The 17,974-nt window shown below is 38.4% G+C and overlaps 2 protein-coding genes across 2 annotated transcripts; one reads left to right on the top strand and one right to left on the bottom strand.

Annotated features, from left to right (window-relative positions):
• Window positions 1-571: 571 nt before the first annotated feature.
• LOC118477419 (piggyBac transposable element-derived protein 4-like) lies at window positions 572-1,735 on the top strand. The gene has a single exon (XM_035968838.1). It carries the CDS (start codon window positions 749-751, stop codon window positions 1,733-1,735), a length of 987 nt encoding a protein of 328 aa, XP_035824731.1. The 5' UTR covers window positions 572-748.
• A 253-nt stretch (window positions 1,736-1,988) lies between these two features.
• LOC101846063 (ubiquitin-like domain-containing CTD phosphatase 1) lies at window positions 1,989-16,848 on the bottom strand. The gene is made up of 9 exons (XM_005094799.3): window positions 16,646-16,848; window positions 13,250-13,341; window positions 9,084-9,169; window positions 7,886-8,001; window positions 7,394-7,492; window positions 6,902-7,038; window positions 5,912-6,025; window positions 4,637-4,764; window positions 1,989-3,409 (listed from the first exon to the last, which is right to left on the bottom strand). The coding sequence occupies exons 1-9, from the start codon at window positions 16,806-16,808 to the stop codon at window positions 3,346-3,348; spliced, it is 999 nt and encodes a 332-aa protein (XP_005094856.1). The 5' UTR covers window positions 16,809-16,848; the 3' UTR covers window positions 1,989-3,345.
• Between the last annotated feature and the right edge of the window lie 1,126 nt (window positions 16,849-17,974).

Here is a 17,974-nt window from a genome sequence, read left to right as displayed (position 1 = left end):
TCTACTTCTCAAGGACCTACATGTCGTAAAGTACCTAGGGCTTCTGCCCTACTTTCCTGTGTCAGTACTACCAGCTACAGTGGTAAAGGTAAAAGTAAAGGAACGGGCAAAGGAAGGGGGAAATCTAGTAGACCCAGTCACAGTGCTGTTACTTCAAATGACTTACAGCACTTACTTCCCACCATAGATGATCCGGCAACGGCTGACCGCCAGGTTCAGTGGAAGCAGATCGACGAAGAAAAGGAAGTCAAAACTTCAAATAACTTTTGACTTGCTGCTCCACGTCCAGCTGAAGTAAATGCAAACCTGGACCATACGTCTACGGCTTTGCAGTGCTTCAAAGTTCTACTTGACAACACGCTTGTTGACTTTCTCGTAAATTCAATCAACGACTATGCCAAGTTGTAAGGACAGCAACACAATCCACCCAAGAAACGTTCTGTTCATGGTGAATGGGAAGACATTGACAGAGAAACTTTTTATAGATTTTTGATGGTGCTAATTGTCATTGGTATGGGAAAAAAAACGAGTTAGGGATTATTTTACAAAATCCCCCTCCTATTGGTATACTCCTTGGTTTTACCAGATTTTCCCTAGCCGTGACAGACTTTTATCTATTTACGATACTATGCTACAAGCTGGTGAAGCTGGTGGGGAGCAAAAGGACAAGATTGAGCCATTCATAGATATGCTGATTGACAAGTTTCAGTCAGCATTTTAACCTTTTGACAATTTGTCAATTGATGAGATGATAATCGGTTTCAAAGGGAGATGGGCAAATAAGCAGTTCAACGCATCAAAACCGCACAAATACCATATCAAAACTTTTGGACTGTGTGATAGCCTGACCGGATATGTTTACAACCTTCTTTTGTACTACGGGAAAGACACCTCTTATGACCCAGAATGTGACACAAAATCTCTGCAGGCAGAGAAGGTATTTCAAACACTGCTGACAAATATCGGAAAAGGGCACACCATATTCGCAGATAGGTATTATACCGCGCTGCCTGTGGTTGACTACCTTAGTAGTCGAGGCCTATACTTCACAGGGACTCTTCAAGTCACAAGAAAAGGAGTTCCGCAGGAATTGAAGACACGAAAACTAGAGCATAAGGAAACAAGATGGTATATGGGAGACGACAACAAGATTTTGTGTGTTGCTTGGAGAGACAAAAAAGCGAAAAAACCATGTGTTCTTGTTTCTACAAATGCAAATGCTGAAATGAAAACTGTTCGTGCAAATGGCGGTGAAGCTAGCAAGCCAGCGATGGTTGTTGAATACAATCAAGCAATGAATGGCTTTGACGCAGCCGACCAAAATATTTCATATTACGGTGTGCATGAGTGCCGTTCTAAAAAATGGTGGAAGAAAATTATTTTCTGGCTGTTAGAAATCACCCAAGTCAATGCGCATATTCTTTACACCCTCGCACATCCCAACGACAAGCGTGTTGAGCTTCGTAAGTTCAAAAGTACGTTGGTGGAGGAAATGGAGTTCAACATTACCCTGAACAACAATGTGGATCCTGCAAAGTCAGTTTCATGTGAGCGCTTTGTCACATCCAAGATGCCTCTCATCCATTATGACGGGAGGGACGGAAATTGTGTTGCGTGCAGCGGACCAGGTGGGGGACGCAAAAGAACAGTTTTTGTCTGCTCAGGTCGTAGTGACAGACCATTTCTGCACCCAAAGAACTGTTTTTACAAATACCATACTCACAGAAATGCCTAGTGAGAATTTTCTTCACTTGTAAATAGTGTACTGTACAGAATTTGTGTGTGTGTTGATTTTTCATGTCATTGGAGACAAACAGTGGATACATGGGACAAAGATTGCTCCTGAAATAATTATAAAAGTGACAGTTTTCTTGTTTGGATTATACAAAGACAAAATTTTCATTCAATTTGGATATTAATCTACATGTTGCATCTTGCTGATGCTCTATTCAGGTTAGTTCATCATATATATGTATGTGAAAGTGAAATTTTTGTGTGTGTGTGAATGTGACATTTTTTAAATGGTTATTGTACACCTTATCTTACACCTGGATACTTCAAAGAATTACTCAAAATTACTTTGAAAATGTGCATAAGACACAGTCTTCATATTTATGTATATTCAGACAAAACTATAGATGTAAGCCTTTGATTTATTGTATAACAAAGTGTGTAAATAGACATATCTAGCTGTGTTTACACTTTTTATGCCGAATGTGGGTTCTGATACAACATTTTATATTTGTGTGTATTTCAAAAGAATGGGCTTCAAAGCAGCTACAGCCACCATAGATGTAATCCTAGGATGTATATCAACATTTTTGTTTCTTTTACTTTGGCTCTGTGTAAAAGTTTTATAAAGTTACACCAATATTTTTGTGAAAGGTGTTATGTAATATTGCAACAGTTTTTTTCGCTAATGACCATTTACTTCAATAGTCTATTTTTATACTCAATAAATGCATATAAAATGAACACCAATGAATGCAACTTTAATTTTTGAACACAAACATACCAAAAGTTTTTATGTGGGCCTAGTAGTTTGAAAGTTATATAGACTTTTGTAACCCACCCTACTGCTGTAGAGGATCAGTCACTGGGAGGCTTCGGTCAGAACGAAATCCTCTACGCACATGAACAGTTAAAGAAAGACAACAAGAGAGAAAGGATACTGAAGGCAGACAAAAGGAAGTCATAAAACAATTGGCAATTTATGACATGGACTGAGATCTCAAAACTTATCAAGAAATTTTCAAGCAAACCATTTTTGTTTGATGCCAATTAATGCCACAGAAGAATGTCGTGAGATGTTCTCCCTGGGACTGTCTCAGCCCACTGAAACTACCACAAACTTTTACCCATCCCTCCCCCCACCCCCAATTTCCTATCTTCACCAAAATTGGAAAACTCTGTCCGACTTGACTTGGCACCTGTCCAGAGCAAAATTATCTGTCTCAAGCACATCTACTTAAGCCATTCAGACATAGTCCACTGAACTGTACACGTTTCTGTTTGCAGTGTTTAGTGACGTACAGTATTACTAGAAGGAGTTCAGTTGAAGAAGCCAGGGAAAATGCAAGTCTAAAAATCTAAGTTTATTTGTCTTATGCGGTTCTCTGTAGAAGGCACAAAAAAATGAAAAAAAAGCCTTTTGTCAGCAGATGGTAGAACAGGGGGCAGTATGGGTTTCACAAACTGCATTGGAAGCAATGCAAAACGTATAATCTCTAAGAAAGTCAAGGATTACTGCAATATGACCAAAAAATCAAAAATGCGTGAAAAGGCCTAATTCTATACATGGCAAAGAAGAGTGGAGAGCAGTTTTGGAATGAATAATGGTTATTATTAACTTTGAGTACTTGGTCGATCTGAAGTCCTTGACTCTTTGTCTCTGCTCTTTTTTCGATACCTGCAAATAGACCAAAAAAATGTTAATTCAATTAAAAAATAACCTTAATTGAACCCTTCAATACCCTGAGCAAAATTTCTTTGAAGCCTGAAATAACTGAAAGGGAGTTGCTAGACTAGGAGAAAAATGTGAGGCAGCGTAAGGAAATCAGGCACTCGTCAGAACAATGAGATCACGGAAACTGGCATTTTTCTGGGCGTTGAGCAATTTTTTTTGGTCCAAATTTTCTTTATGTGGCTCCCCATCTTTAATGTCCTTTTTAAAAACACATTTCTGTGTGTGGACGCTACAGAAAAATGTTGATCAAAGGCTCAAAGAATGTAAATTTCCAGTTTCCAAGGACTGTCAAGCTTTGGAAGTTTGGTCTAACATCAGGCAACCCCTACCTCTTTTATTTTTTGGTAAGTGTTTTACGGCGCTCACAACTTCATAAGGTCATATGAGCGTGCGGGACACATTAAACATTTTTCAGTTGGTAGGAAATTTTGAATTTTGCTCAGGTGGCGGCCGAAGCCTACTCTTATCGATTTTTAGGACAACCAAGAAATCTTTAATGTGCGCAACTTGCACACGCGGACCTCTGAGATTTTTCACCCTTATCAAAGAAGGGGTGTGAATGAAAGACAGCAGTTAGAAGGAGCCGAGTTGTAGCAGTAGAAAGGCTGCAGAAAGAGTAAGGAGCCCAGAGGAGGGGGCAAAGGGGAGGGGGGGGGGTGGAGGGGGCAAAAAGTGGAGAGGAAAGCAGAGAACAGAACATGGTTAGAGAGCAGAAAAGGAAGTGAAAGGAGAGCATTTTAGAGAAGAAAATTTTCATACGCTGTCCAGATTTGAACCTGGGATCTATTGAATGAGAGGCAAATACCAATAACCTTGAGACTACAAGAGCCCCCCTACCTCCTTCAATCTCAAATATTCTGACTTCCATTTAAGATAAATTGGTGTTTTTCCCCAAATCCAAGGCAAATGAACAAGCTTTAAGACTACACTAATAACTCTATACGCCCCAAAATTGACAAGCACCTGATTCCACCCCGTCGTGACACAAATGATTGTCTCTAACGGCAAAGTACATCAACCCTGCATCAATCATTTTTTCCATACCTCTAGCCAAAAGTTCCCCATTAAAAAAACATAATTCACGTTCAATGAAAATAAAAGCACAAAACGTTAAAGATTCAGGGAAAATAAAACTTGAACTGAAAGTGATTGAGTCGCAGTTCCACTTACTCTCGCCAGTTCCTATGGTCAAGGGCTGTGAAGTCTTCCAGGAGAGCAATGCAGTTTAAGTACTCCGTCATTTTGATCAGCTCCGTGTCCGTGAATCTACTCACACGTGAGTCACGAAATGCCTTGATCTTGAATAAAATTGACAAGCAATGACATTACTTGACTTTTATGGGCACTATATTCAAAACAAGTTACTTGTTTTACAACAAGTTTTGAAAAAAAAAGTCTGAAAATATCGCAAAGATAGACTGGGATTACTCTTGTATGCTTTTCAGCTTCAATTGTCTCAGAAAAGAATCTGCCAGAGCCATCAAGCTTTTTTTTTCACTAAGGTTTAAATCCATGAACTTACACTCACAAGTAGGTATGTCACAGGTCATTTACTCCTTTGTTGGGTTTTGATGTACCTGATACGTCACGTAATTTATATAATTTTTAGCTTTGAGCTTTATCATGGAAATTCGCAAAATTTGCCACTCACAGCTGCCTATATGAGTCAAGAGGTACATATTCATCACACCATTCACCTAGCTCTAATTCTTCTGAAAAGATTTTTAGCTACAAGCAATGTATGGATTCGCATTCGGGAATAAAAGTTGTGCATATCGGTACCAAATTTGACAAAAATTACTTTACTGCTAGGCTTTCAAGCAATCGATAAATGCAGATCTAGTCTTGTGGACAACTGTGGGCTCTCACAAATTGTTAACACTAAAATGACTATAAAAAAAAAACAAGAAAAATTTCACTTTTTAACTTAAGATTTGCAAGATTCGAAATTATGAGCAACACGGGGATATAAGGAATGAGGAAAGTGACGCGATCGAAGATCTGGGGTCCGAAACATGTCATGAGTGGGCTAGATCTAGACCGCAGGTCCACTAACACTCTGACGGAAGACTGCTGATCTGGATAAGGAGCTTAGCTAAAAATCAGTGCTGACAGTAGGAACACATACCGCCTGGCAAAGAGAGGGTTATTGTCCCATCATTGTCAGCTGATGCCTGCACAAGTATGATGGAGAACATAAGCCACAGGACTGCTAGTTTCAGACACATCAAATATTTCAAACTCTTTCTAAATGCAGTCTACACCATCCAAATACTGTACTGCTCATGTAATTCATTTCAGCTTTTACAACCAGCTAGTAAACCCTCCAAAACACTTCTTTTGATAATATATGTCAGAAAAGAATATTATTTTTTAAACTGAGAAACCTCTCCATTCTCCCCTCCCTACCACAGACACAACACATTAATATTACTAGATACTTACCCTGAGTCCTGACTGAGGGTTCATGATGAAATTGCGACGTATGTCATCCAACATAATGGTGTTCTTCTCACTCCACTCAGGGTACTTGCCCCAGATGACTCCCAGAGGCTTGACCTGAGCAAACAAAACACAACAACTTTGTATTCAGTACATGAGAGCCAGTAACTGACTAATCGGATCAGTAATTTCTTATTTTTTATATATTTCTTTTTCTTATATGGAGTTAAGTGGACTCAAGGAATGGTGGATAAGGGGTGTTAATTGCTTTGTGCAGTCTTGAACAGATGCTCTACGACACACTACCAAAGACCAAACTATGCTTACTGTGGTGGCGAGTCATGTAAACTACCAAAGAAGTCTGGTACAGTCAACTACGAACAACTCATCTGAAGTTCAACTTAACTGTTGGGATCTGTAAAGAAGAATGGGTGCTGAAACCCAAGAAAAAGATAAACTTTACCAAAGGTCAACTCAAGCGGAGTCGACGGTAACATAAAAATGTCAGCATCAGATGAAAGTGGCCTGAGCACATCAGAGAGAAATCTCCCTTTCTGAGAAAGATTTTTAACAAGGCAAGACAAGATTTCCAACACAAAGATGTTAGATAGATCAGGAGTTCCCATGGTACTTTTATAGCTCATGCGACAGACTCAGAGAATGGGAGAAGATTAAAAAAAGTAGACCCTGACTAAAATACAAAGTTGCCTGCAAGAGAAGCAAGCACTCAAAAGGAAAAACATCGCTTGAATAACTATTCCAAAAGGTTTTTTCTGAACATAAGAAGTAAAATGATGCACCCTTCAAACTTTACACAGAAGCTGAGCAACATACCAGTACAAGAGAATAAGTAAGAATTTCTCACCATAATTATAACCACTTCTACCAGTACTTAAGCCACTATAACAGCTTGACCGGGTGAGACATACAGAAATGAAAAAAGTACTCTACAGTAACAATTTAAAGGAAAAGTCAATAAAAGACTTCGCATACCTCAATAACTCCATATTTTGGGGTGTGGACTGAGATCATGGCATCTGAATCCAAGTAGAAGCAGATTTTGTAATCTGGGTGAGTGGCTACCCCGAGCAATTTCAACTTGGTTTCAATCCATTTCATCCCTGTGGCAGCTGAGAGAGAGAAAAAAGTTGTATGCATGAGGGAACTCTCAAGAATGTCCCCGTCCTAGTCCCTTTTTAGATCTAATCCCTAAAACGTACAACAAAAGTAAACAGGACAGTCAGTCACAAAAGTACAAAGTGAGCCTGTCAAAGAAGATAATAAAAATAAAAAGTATAAGCTATAGTTTGTCGCAAAACATATATAGGAAATGACTTTGAGTCATTACATAGATTACCAGATAATATCTTTTTTAAAAATCAATAAAAGATATTGGTATCCTCAGTTAAATGCTTATGCTTCTAATTTCAAGTTATCATATTGTCATTATAAAAATACACCTGGAGGCAGTTTCTAAATACTTACACCATATAACAATATCATAATTCTTGTAGGCATCAGTGAGAAATTCATGTAAGAAGGGACGCATCAACTCATTGGCTTGTTCAGCAGTGGACCGATGGTCTGGAATAAACATCAGAATATAAACAATAACAAAAGCACCACACATTTAGACAGAAAGAAAGGAATATCTTTGGTTTTTTCCACAATTATTCTTGTCTATGACATTTAGCCTCCCTAGTCAAAATTAATTTAAACCTCATGTGATAATGATTATCTTAAGATTCTTGAAAAGGATTTCTAATAAAAATGTATGGTTTCCCAAAGTTTTCAACAACTGGCTGAAAAGAATATTATTATTGTAAATTTAAGCATTTTATTTTTTGTAGGCCCCATCTTTAGGGGCTCAATTTATTATTTTTCTTTTTATTATCATTTATTTTGGGGAATACTTTTTAAAAATAAAGGATAACATAACAACAGTAAACAAAAGTAATAAATAAAATATCACCTCACCAAACAATGTGTAGTCTATGTCCAAAACCAGCAGCTTCTTCCCAGGTCTAGACTCGTTCAGAGTATTTATTTTATAAGACTTGATCCTTCTGTCTATCTTGGCCAAATACTCTTCTCTAAAGAAAAGGTAAAACAAAAAGAAGTTGAATACACACAAATTAATCTCCTCTTTTTTCATCATTCAAACACATGGCAGAAAACAGCTGTCACTTTTTATTGTGTAGAATTGGTACTGACAAAATATAGTACCATCATAATTTAAAAATTTGAGAATGAAGAGTGATTAATACCTTTATTCCCCAGACCCTCAATAAAAACAAAACTATCCAAATTAAGATAAAATACTCTATACAGGTATTTACAAACAGATATCACCAGTTTTGTGACATTATGCGAGGCTTACTTTTTTTCAAGTTTTGGAAAAAAAGGGCGATTTCTGCTCTTTACCCATTTACTCAATAATCTTAAGCAACCTTGTTTTTTTAAAGTAAATATAATGTTAGGGTTAGTTGATATTTTTTCCCTTCTGTATCGCTATCTTGAAGCTCATAAGACTTGATGGTTTGCATTACTTGAGAGTTGCTAGTGAAGATTTAGATGACATAGCCCTAAAAATTCTTTTTGATTTAGAAATGGAGGCATTTCAGCAAATCAATAGTTTTCTTACAATAAAGGGACAAGGCAGAAAAAAAAATGGGGATTTTATTTTCTTTCAGTTTACCATTGTTTTCAAATTGACTATATTCAGATTAACTATCTGTAAGGCGGTAAACCTACTATGCCAGGGTCCTCTTTTGGTACGAAATCTACAAATGACATATACGTCACTAAACTGGTCATTAACGTGAACCTATTTTGACTGTTCTTCATCTAATAAATGAACTCCCGGTAAAAGAGCGTTCAGCACCTATTTTTTTTTTAAACCTCTGAACCTGTATTTATTGGCAAATTTCATGCTTCAGAAGCTTATGAAACTTATGCAGGCATCCTTCTATTTCCTTGAATTTTTTTCCTTGGTGGATGATTGATTAATATACAGTGGAGTCCACTTAACGCCATATCTCTGGTAAGTTGCTCCCAGTAGCTTGTGGTCAAAACTTGTGTGCAAGTGAACCGCTGGCAATGGCTCATGAAATTTGCCAACAAAAACAGGTTCAGAGGTTTAAAAAAAAAAGGTAACAAAATAAATGAGCCAAACCTGTTTTCTACGGCAATTTCTTCCTCTTCGATGTCAAAATCATTGACCACTTCAGGCAAATCTGTAGGGGTCTCTGAAACTTTTTCCTGAATGACAGAAACACAAAAATACATTACAACTTCCAGCTACAGACCCATGGAAAGACATTTTGGATCAATATGAAGGAACAGTACAAGGCCACTACAAAAAAAACCCCCGAAAGAGTAGGATATAAGCATAGAAATTCCCGAAATGCACAGTAGTAACACATTTTAAGTGATTAAAAAATGCAAGCATCTAACCAGACTTTCAAACTAAAATGCAGACTTCAACACTTTGCTTCTAAACAGCAGTCACTGCGTATAAATTACCACAAAAAATCTGGGCATGTGATAATTACAACTATCTCTTGAATGCAGTTTTGGAAAACACCAAAAATTACACTTCAACCTAATTCCCCTGAAATAATATTTGAAAACAAAATATGGAAATGATGCATAACTATGAATATTTTAAACAAAGAAAAAATTACAGTGGTCTAATTATCTAACACAGAACACATTAACTTAAAATTAAAATTAGCAGCTGCTAACGAATTTAAAATTGGGAGTGCTTATTTGGGCCACATATGGTCTAAATAAGGTAAGGGAGGGGGGTTTAGCTTATTTAGGCCACAGGTGGCCTAAATAAGGTAAGGGAGGGGGGTTTAGCTTATTTAGGCCACACATGCTCAAACTACCAGGGGACACCCTTTTAAAGCAACTGAGTTCGTTCCACTTTCATAATGGTGCACCTTTCTCATTTAGTACAGTTTTGTCTCAGTGTACAACTTATATATATCATAATGAATATTGTAAGAACAAAGCACGATATGCAAAGTTTTGCTCAATCTCAATGGTTTGAATGAGGGCCAGATTTTTCCTTCATGGAGGGGCAAAATCTAGGCTACCATTTTGGCACACTTTGGTCAAGTAAAAAGGTCAAATCCTCCGAATGGACTTCCGGGTCAAATTTGGGGTATAAAAAGTGTGTACACAACGTGGCTGAGTCAAAGTTACACTATCTTTGCCTGGGTGGCACTCTCTCGTACTGTCTCGTAGTAGTACATCTCTCGTACTGTCTAGTAGTAGTAGCCTACATGTAGATGTAGTAGTAGTAGTAGTAGTAGCAAAGATCGAGAAGAATCTTTGGTAGTAGATTCTATCTAGTAGGCAGTTTAGTGAACGTGCACGCGGCAGGGCGAATCGGCCTCGATAAGCCCGTAGACCTTTGTGATCGGCCACGAAGCCTTGTGTTTTGATGGGTCTAAACAACTTAGTGTTAATCGCACTGCCACATCCGACAGGCCTTTATCTTTTTAAAAGGAAAAGAAATGGTCATCAAAATGGTTGAATTTGAGTGAAAATCGATTCGGTAGAACTGTAACTATTAAAATTTGCTTCTGAAAACAAGTTACAAGGCCATTTTTATAACTCGATGAGATAAAAACTACTGGCTGTATTATTCTGTATAAATTATGAAACTTCAGGACGTATTATTATTTTCCAACATCTTTTGCCGCCTTAGCTGTAGAGGTTGAAGTTTTCACAACACTAATAGATCTAGTAATAGGGCTTTCCGTAAAAAATGCATAGATCTACAAAAGCCGAACCACCGAATCGACCGGTCAGCGACCCGGGCACCCCGCTCTCCCCTGCACACTGTGATAACATGTTGCTTCGGTATAATTATTCAACTATTAATACGTGCTGCTATGGCAATTGGGATGTACTGACTGACAAAGCGATTCACAGTTTTGTTTTTATTTTACCATATATTTGACTTTAATAGTGCAGGTGATAGCTAGATCTAGATCTAGATTCCCTGTCTAGAATCAGTAGTAGCAGATAAATGTTAGAAGCAGCCAGAGAGCCTACAACTGCTAGATCTAGATCTAACTCATTGCTATGCCTTTGGGCTTTGGAATTGAAATAAAACGAATTGCACAGTTCTAGTTAATTTTAGATTCAGCAACTATCCGTATTTCCAGAATTAATAATAACAAATCTCACCATAACAATCACTTTTACTTTTATTAGAATAATTAGATCAACTTTTTTTTCTAAAATCTGTTTTGCGCAAACTTAAGACTTTCTCTACGTGTAGAGCACAGAATTTACATTGTAAGCCTCTGCTCAGTCTTTTATTTTTAAGTATATACTTAATAAAATACTTATAGATATAGATCTATATACCCATTTTATGTTATTTTCTGGATATTGTTAAAAACGGGGTCTACCTAGCAAAATACTAGGTTTTAGGACAGGTGGACCCCGGGGTCACCGTAGTGAAATACATGTAAGTAGATTTATTTAAAGATTAGTAGACCCCGGGGTCACCGTAGTGAAATAAGTAGGTTTAATTTTAAAAGGATTGGTGGACCCCGGAGTCACCATAGCCGTAGAGGAATAAGAAGGTTTAATTAAGAATTGGTGGACCCCCGGGACACCGTGATTAAACCTACTTATTTTACTACGGTGACCGCATGGTCCACCTATTCTAAAACCTAACTAGTATTAAATTTCGTTAGGTAGACCCTGGGGTCCACCTTAAACCTAAACCTTCCTATTTCACTACGTTGACTCCTGGGTCCACCAATCCTTAAAATTAAACCTAGATCTACATGTACTTATTTCACTACGTTGACCCCAGGGTCCACCAAACCTTAATTAAACCTAGATCTACTTATAATTTCACTACGTTGACCACGGGCTCCGCCAGTCTTACTATAAAATAAACTGAGATCTACTTATTTCACTATGTTGACCCCGGGGTCCACCGATCCTTAGTCAAACCTAGATCTACTTATTTCACTACGCTGATTCCAGGGTTCACATCCTAAAACAGCATTTTGTTAGGTAGACCCCGCGGTCCACCTATCCTTTTGGGGCTAGATAGACCCCGTGGTCCGCCTATCCACTTCCTTGATAATAACTGGAAAACATGCCAGTTGTCATGAATAGTGAAGAAAAATGTAAAAAAAAAAAGATAACGAGGTAGACGATAATTTGTCAAAAAAATTGCAAGTGCAAGTGAAAATCATAAGATAATTTTGTTATTTTCTGGTGATCTTTTCACGGTTTATAAAATGTTCCAGTGGGCTTACTACTAGATCTATGTCTCTGAAGAACATTTTGCTTGATTTTATTAGCTTTTTTCATGTACTTGAAAGCATAGAATAAAATAGTTTCACACAAATGTATGCACAATACCTTAAAAAAGAAAGATAAGGTCATTGTTGTTGTTGTTTTTTTAACGGAATCCGTTTTACGTTGAAAAAAGCGCTAAAAACAAGTTTAAATTTTTTAAAGAATGCCCATAATATTAGGAATCCGAAATTACTACCTTGATCTAGTTTGCTGACTCTTTAATAACCATGAGCTGTTAAGAAAAAAAGAGAATGATATAGGATTTGTCTAAATATGACCATTAGTAAGATATTGCCCATTTTGTCCAATTATCCTTGCAGGTTTTAATCACCCTGTACTGCACCTCAATAAGCACAAAAAGAATATTTCTGTGACTTTGTATAAAGGTGTTTTGTAGTTGAGTTCTATGTAAAATTCTCAACAAAATAATGTACATTTGGACCGTACAACTGAGATAGACACTCATGCACACAATAACATTCACACATTACACATACACATACAAACACACTACTACATTTACTCTCTCTCTCTCTCTCTCTCTCTCTCTCTCTCTCTCTCTCTCTCTCACCACAACCACACACAAAACAAACACATACACACACACACACACAACTCTTACACTTGGTCCACTTATTTAGAATCATCCTCTATTTTGAAATAATCCCCCGCACTAAATAAAAAGATCAGTAGAATCTCGACCTTCCGAATCCATGGTTAGTTCAAGAAATCTACCATATGATGTGGCCTAAATAAGGTAAGGGAGGGGGGTTTAGCTTATTTGGGCCACAGTGTGGCCTAAATAAGGTAAGGGAGGGGGGTTTAGCTTATTTAGGCCACACTGTGGCCCAAATAAGGTCACCCTTTAAAATTAGAAACTGGCCATTGTGGAAAAATGTCCAAAAAGAATTAGCCATTGCCTCTTGCAAAGAATGTTTGTTTTAAAATGTACTGTAATAAGCACAACCACTCAGCCAGTCACAAAGAGACTCAACATACTATCTGTTCTTCTTTCGTCCCCATGAGTATCAGCTTCATATTGGGTCGTAACTTCAGTGCTGACAACATCATATCATCAACTAGGTCACTCGCTGAAACAAATAGTAACAAGTATCTCATGCATAGGCAGCAAATTAACGTGTACGGCAAAACCATTGAAAACATTTTGCGTGGTTCACTTAGTGTATCTTAACCCTGAAGAAATGTAGCTCTACTTTAAATTTGAACTGTTGCCTCACAAACACTTTTTGAGAGTTTCAAAACTTGCTCCTTATAAATCAGTGCCTCATATATTATACGATATCACCAATATTGTAACTTACCAATTTCATTAAAGAGAAAGCAAGCAATCATGTGGGAAAGATGTGGGACAGGAGAGCCAGAGGAAGGCAAAGAATAACATGGATGGACAACATAAGAACATGGACTGGCCTGGATATAGCAGAATGTGCAACGTCAGCTCGCGGGATGGAGGGTCATTACACGTCAACCTCTGAGTCAGAGATTACACCTCCAGGTATCCACGTAAGCAGTCATGACATATTGCATTATGTTAACCATTGATGGGTATCTATCCTGTAACTTAGTGAAGGGAGAACCAATTCACACAGCCCCTTCAATGTAATACTAAATACTCTGTCACCCGAGAGCAAGACGAAGAAGATAGTAAGTTATCCCAATTTGCTACAACAGTTCTTGAACGTTCCATTTATGCCACCAAAATAATCAGAGATCAAAATGCTTTTACTGCATTTTGAACTGCCCAGGCCATTCCTATCCTATTTCCAGTATGCATTTGAACATATATAAAAGTTCCAAGCATCATACAAGCCCACTACCACCATAATTTTAAAAGTCTGCAATCTTCCTTACGTACTTGACAACACTTTTAATTCTAATCTAAGGCTAAAAGAAATCATTCTAAATCCAATAATGATTACTGAATATGCCAAGCCTTTTTTTTTAAATGGTACAATTCCAGCTCCCAAAGAGAAACAGATTTTACGTCGAGGAAGAGTCTAAAGTCAATTTGAAGCAAACACTTTCAAAGGGGAAGGACTTCCATTTATAATGAGCAACCACCCCAACAAATATACTATTTAAAGAAGAGACACCTAACCCTATCCGTAATGTTTTATTCTTAATTCTATACCTCTATCTATGAATAGTGGTCTCTCATTACAGGGTAATTGTCAAGCAAGTATATATCAGGCTCGTAACTGGTCAAGTTAAGAAAAAACGGGCAGAAAAGAGGGCTCTTTGGCATTAAATTTCAAACAGTGATCCATTTTCTAAAAAATATCTCTATCTCTCACTGGCCTTGGCTGGAATCACACAGTACAAAGGGACTGGAATTTGGTAACACCTTGTCCACCTAATGACACTATGTTTACTTACTCTTTGAATCAGCACCTCTTGATTGAAGTTTTATGTTTTTCTAAGGGCAAAGTGGCACTGGGCGACTACAAAGGCGAAAGACAAAGTGGATGCTAAAGTTAGAATCTGCACATAACATAGTGAAAAGTGATGTAGACTGTCCGGGTCTGGTAGTTTTTCTTTCCTTTTAACCTGGAAGGTTGGCAGCGAGTTGGGATCCGCCATTTAAAAAAAAATTGGAATCAGGGGTTTGGGGTTTTACGATCATATTTTTAAAAAATTGAATAAAAATAAAATGAAGGGCAGCCCTGTATGTTGAGCAAGAAAACACTTGATTGAACATTCAACAAATTTAAATGTATAAACTTGGTCTGAAATCTCAACAGACGCTATGGTATGGCCAACCTGTTGACAGTGGAATTTTACTGCTGCAGTAAAACAATACGCAGTGACTTGACTACATTCACAGCGCTGTGAATGTAGTTTGCTGGCTACGTTCACTGCGCCCTGAATCATCCACCATTGGCACAGAGGTCAAACTGAAACGCTACGGTCGCTCAAAGAGAATGAGCAAACAGCACAGAAATACTCGTGTGAAAAATATTGCAGTGGTGATCTGAATGCAACACAGAGTTTACAGACGGCGAAGGCGGGCACTGCAAAACAGCAGCGGTTGACAAGGCCTCGCTCGCTCAGCGCGTGGAACACGACTGCGATCTTCTTCCCGTGTGCGGACCTAGGAACGTTAGACAATTTGAAAATAAAAGTCGTTACAAAGAAGTAACAAGGGAGAACGGAAGAAGAAGCCAAAGGCAGGAAGAGGAGTAGGAGGGGGTGACAATTTTTAAAGAGATTCTAAAGCAAAATCATTCTTAACTCTTATCCTGCGTCTGTGCCCAGATGCGTATCTTATCAGCAACCGATTACGTCGGACGTGCCGGGCAGGCCACCAGGGTCACTCAGTGTGTACTGTTGGTGTACAGCGCGCGCGCCGGGAAACGTGTGATTTCACCATGAATACCGCGGGAGTGTGTTAACCGATGATGAAAATAACGCTCTATCCTTTCATAGCTTTCTATTTATAAAGTGTTACAAACACATGAATAACCCCCTCTCACAAGCTAATAAGACATTACGAGTAGTTACGCCCATTTGAATAACCTTTCCGGACGCTCTTGTTGTTATGAATGACCTGAGGTTCGAAAGGGGATAATTTATGTCATTTTCCGAATGTTTTACACTCAAATTGTTCTTTGTACCTGCACAATGGTATTCAAAACTATCAAACAAGCTTATTTTTTATCAAGTAGTATCATTTCATACAAAATCAAGCTCATTTGAAATATTTTGTATAGAAAAATGGAAGTCTTGTTTCTTGACTAATCTATCCTTTCGAGCTCCTCATGTCTAAGTGGGTCAATTTCTTTTCTATAATTTCATTGGACGAACATCTAGAGCTACCAACTTGGCATGTTTTGAATGAGACGTATGCCTCGATTACGAACCAACGCAGGCGGTTCTAGAAGAAGGCCACAAACGCACACAAACTCAAGCAGACTGACGCGCACACACTTGACCTGTGTGAATGGGGATCCGACTCGGGACCCGAATGACACGTGTAAGAGGATGCGCGCTGCGCGTGCGCTGAGCCAGGAGCTACACTGATTCGGGACCAGAACGTAGGCGAGGTGCCGAAATAGGCTTATCGGGCAACATAAACCCGGCTCCCGCAGGATGAGGGTTAAATTGCAAACATTCAGGGGGCACTGCCAAAAATAAGAAAATACAAGCACCAAAAACAAACTTGACCATCTGTCCCATCAAAAACAGTCTGATTTGAACATACAATGAAGTAGATCTAGATCTACATTCTAGATCTACAGTAAATTCTGCCGCTCGACACTAAAACTAAAACAACGGTTGGACTGGAGTACTGAAGGTAGAGAGTTGATCTTTGTGACTTGTCAGTTTTTGTGTTAATAATTTCTGAAAGTGAAAGTATCAACGTTGGTTACTTACGTTTCACTTTCAGACCTAGCAACTTCTGACGGTTTGGCTGCACAGACGTCAGTTTGTATATAGCATCTTTTAAGTCTTTGACCGTATCAGACCCTAGTAAACCGGAGATTTTATGTTCATCCCTGGAGTATTTAACAATCAAATCTCCCACTTCGCCAGCCATGTTGTTTGTTGTCGTAATGGTACATGTTTTGAAACTCCGTGCAAATTGAAGGGGTCCTGGGAGAGCGGCTATCTTGGCCTATCAGCACGGTAGGCTCTCTAACTCTCAATCTCAACGGTAAGATCGGGGTCTCAATCCCTGTTCGGTAGCCGACGTTGCGTCCTTGAAAAAGGTAGGCCTAACTTTACGTGAAATTTGATCTCTTCACTCAGGTTGGAATGGTTACCCTGCTATTGACAGCGAAAGATCTTGTCGTGTCTGAACGAATGAGCGCTTAATCGGCTGCTTGCACTGTATTCTGTATGCTTCCTGGAAAGCTGATGATACTTCTGAGTGCTCTAGTGTTCTTGGTCCAGCGTAGGCCTATAACTATAAGCTATTTAAGAGTTATAATGGTTGCAAAGCGCATTGAGCATGGTGTAGAGCGTGGATATGCTTTACAGATACAATTATTATTGTTACTCTCTTGCGCTGAGGACTTTTTCGGGTTTTTTTTGTTTGTTTGTTTGATTGGGGGTTTTACTGTATTTTTACAAGTATAATAATTGATATTATTATTATCATGAATCATTAGCAGTCTTCGCATCATATAGAAAGACAAAAAACACAACAAAACAAAATAAAAATCCAAACACCAAAGTTTTCACAAGGGCAAACGCCGCGAGTCTGTTTTCTCAGCTCAAAAGACTTTAAACTTCTCACGTCTGGCCATGAAGTATGCCTCTGGCTCCTTCTTAGCCACACCCCTGATCATAATTAAGGTAGGTAAGATCGAACACCCAGCCTTCTCGGATAAGCCTTTTTTTTTTTTATCTCGGAGTTCCCGTGTGCAAGTTGCGCACGGCCCTGGTGGTCTTAAAATCGATAAGAAGAGTAGGCCTCGGGCGCCACCCAGGCAAAATTCAAGATTAATTTCTCATCAAAACTGTAAATCCTCAATGTGAAAAAAAGCTCAATGTGAAGACGACCATCATATATTATATCATCATCACGACGAGTGGAGGTGCCTCTAAGCATATTGACAATTGAGCTGAAAAAGAGCCTCGCTCTCGCTCGAAGATTTCTTTGTGGAGTCCACCAGGCCCATTAATTAAGGAGACAAAAAAATCATCTTCATCATCATCATCATCATCATCATCATCATCATCATCATCATCATCATCATC

Source organism: Aplysia californica, unplaced genomic scaffold (assembly GCF_000002075.1).
Source record: "Aplysia californica isolate F4 #8 unplaced genomic scaffold, AplCal3.0 scaffold00089, whole genome shotgun sequence".
NCBI classification, from domain to species: Eukaryota; Metazoa; Mollusca; class Gastropoda; order Aplysiida; family Aplysiidae; genus Aplysia; species Aplysia californica.
Note: the sequence above shows the minus strand (reverse complement) of the source record. Positions and strands in the feature narration are given on the sequence as shown.

Excerpts from the sequence above, each read along its gene's own strand:
- LOC118477419 (XM_035968838.1), top strand. The coding sequence starts at position 749 with ATGATAATCGGTTTCAAAGGGAGATGGGCAAATAAGCAGTTCAACGCA.
- LOC101846063 (XM_005094799.3), bottom strand. The coding sequence starts at position 16,808 with ATGGCTGGCGAAGTGGGAGATTTGATTGTTAAATACTCCAGGGATGAA. Across the intron at positions 7,039-7,393 it reads TTATGATATTGTTATATGGT|CTGCCACAGGGATGAAATGG; the intron begins GTAAGTATTTAG and ends TCTCTCTCTCAG. Across the intron at positions 6,026-6,901 it reads CAAAATATGGAGTTATTGAG|GTCAAGCCTCTGGGAGTCAT; the intron begins GTATGCGAAGTC and ends TTGTTTGCTCAG.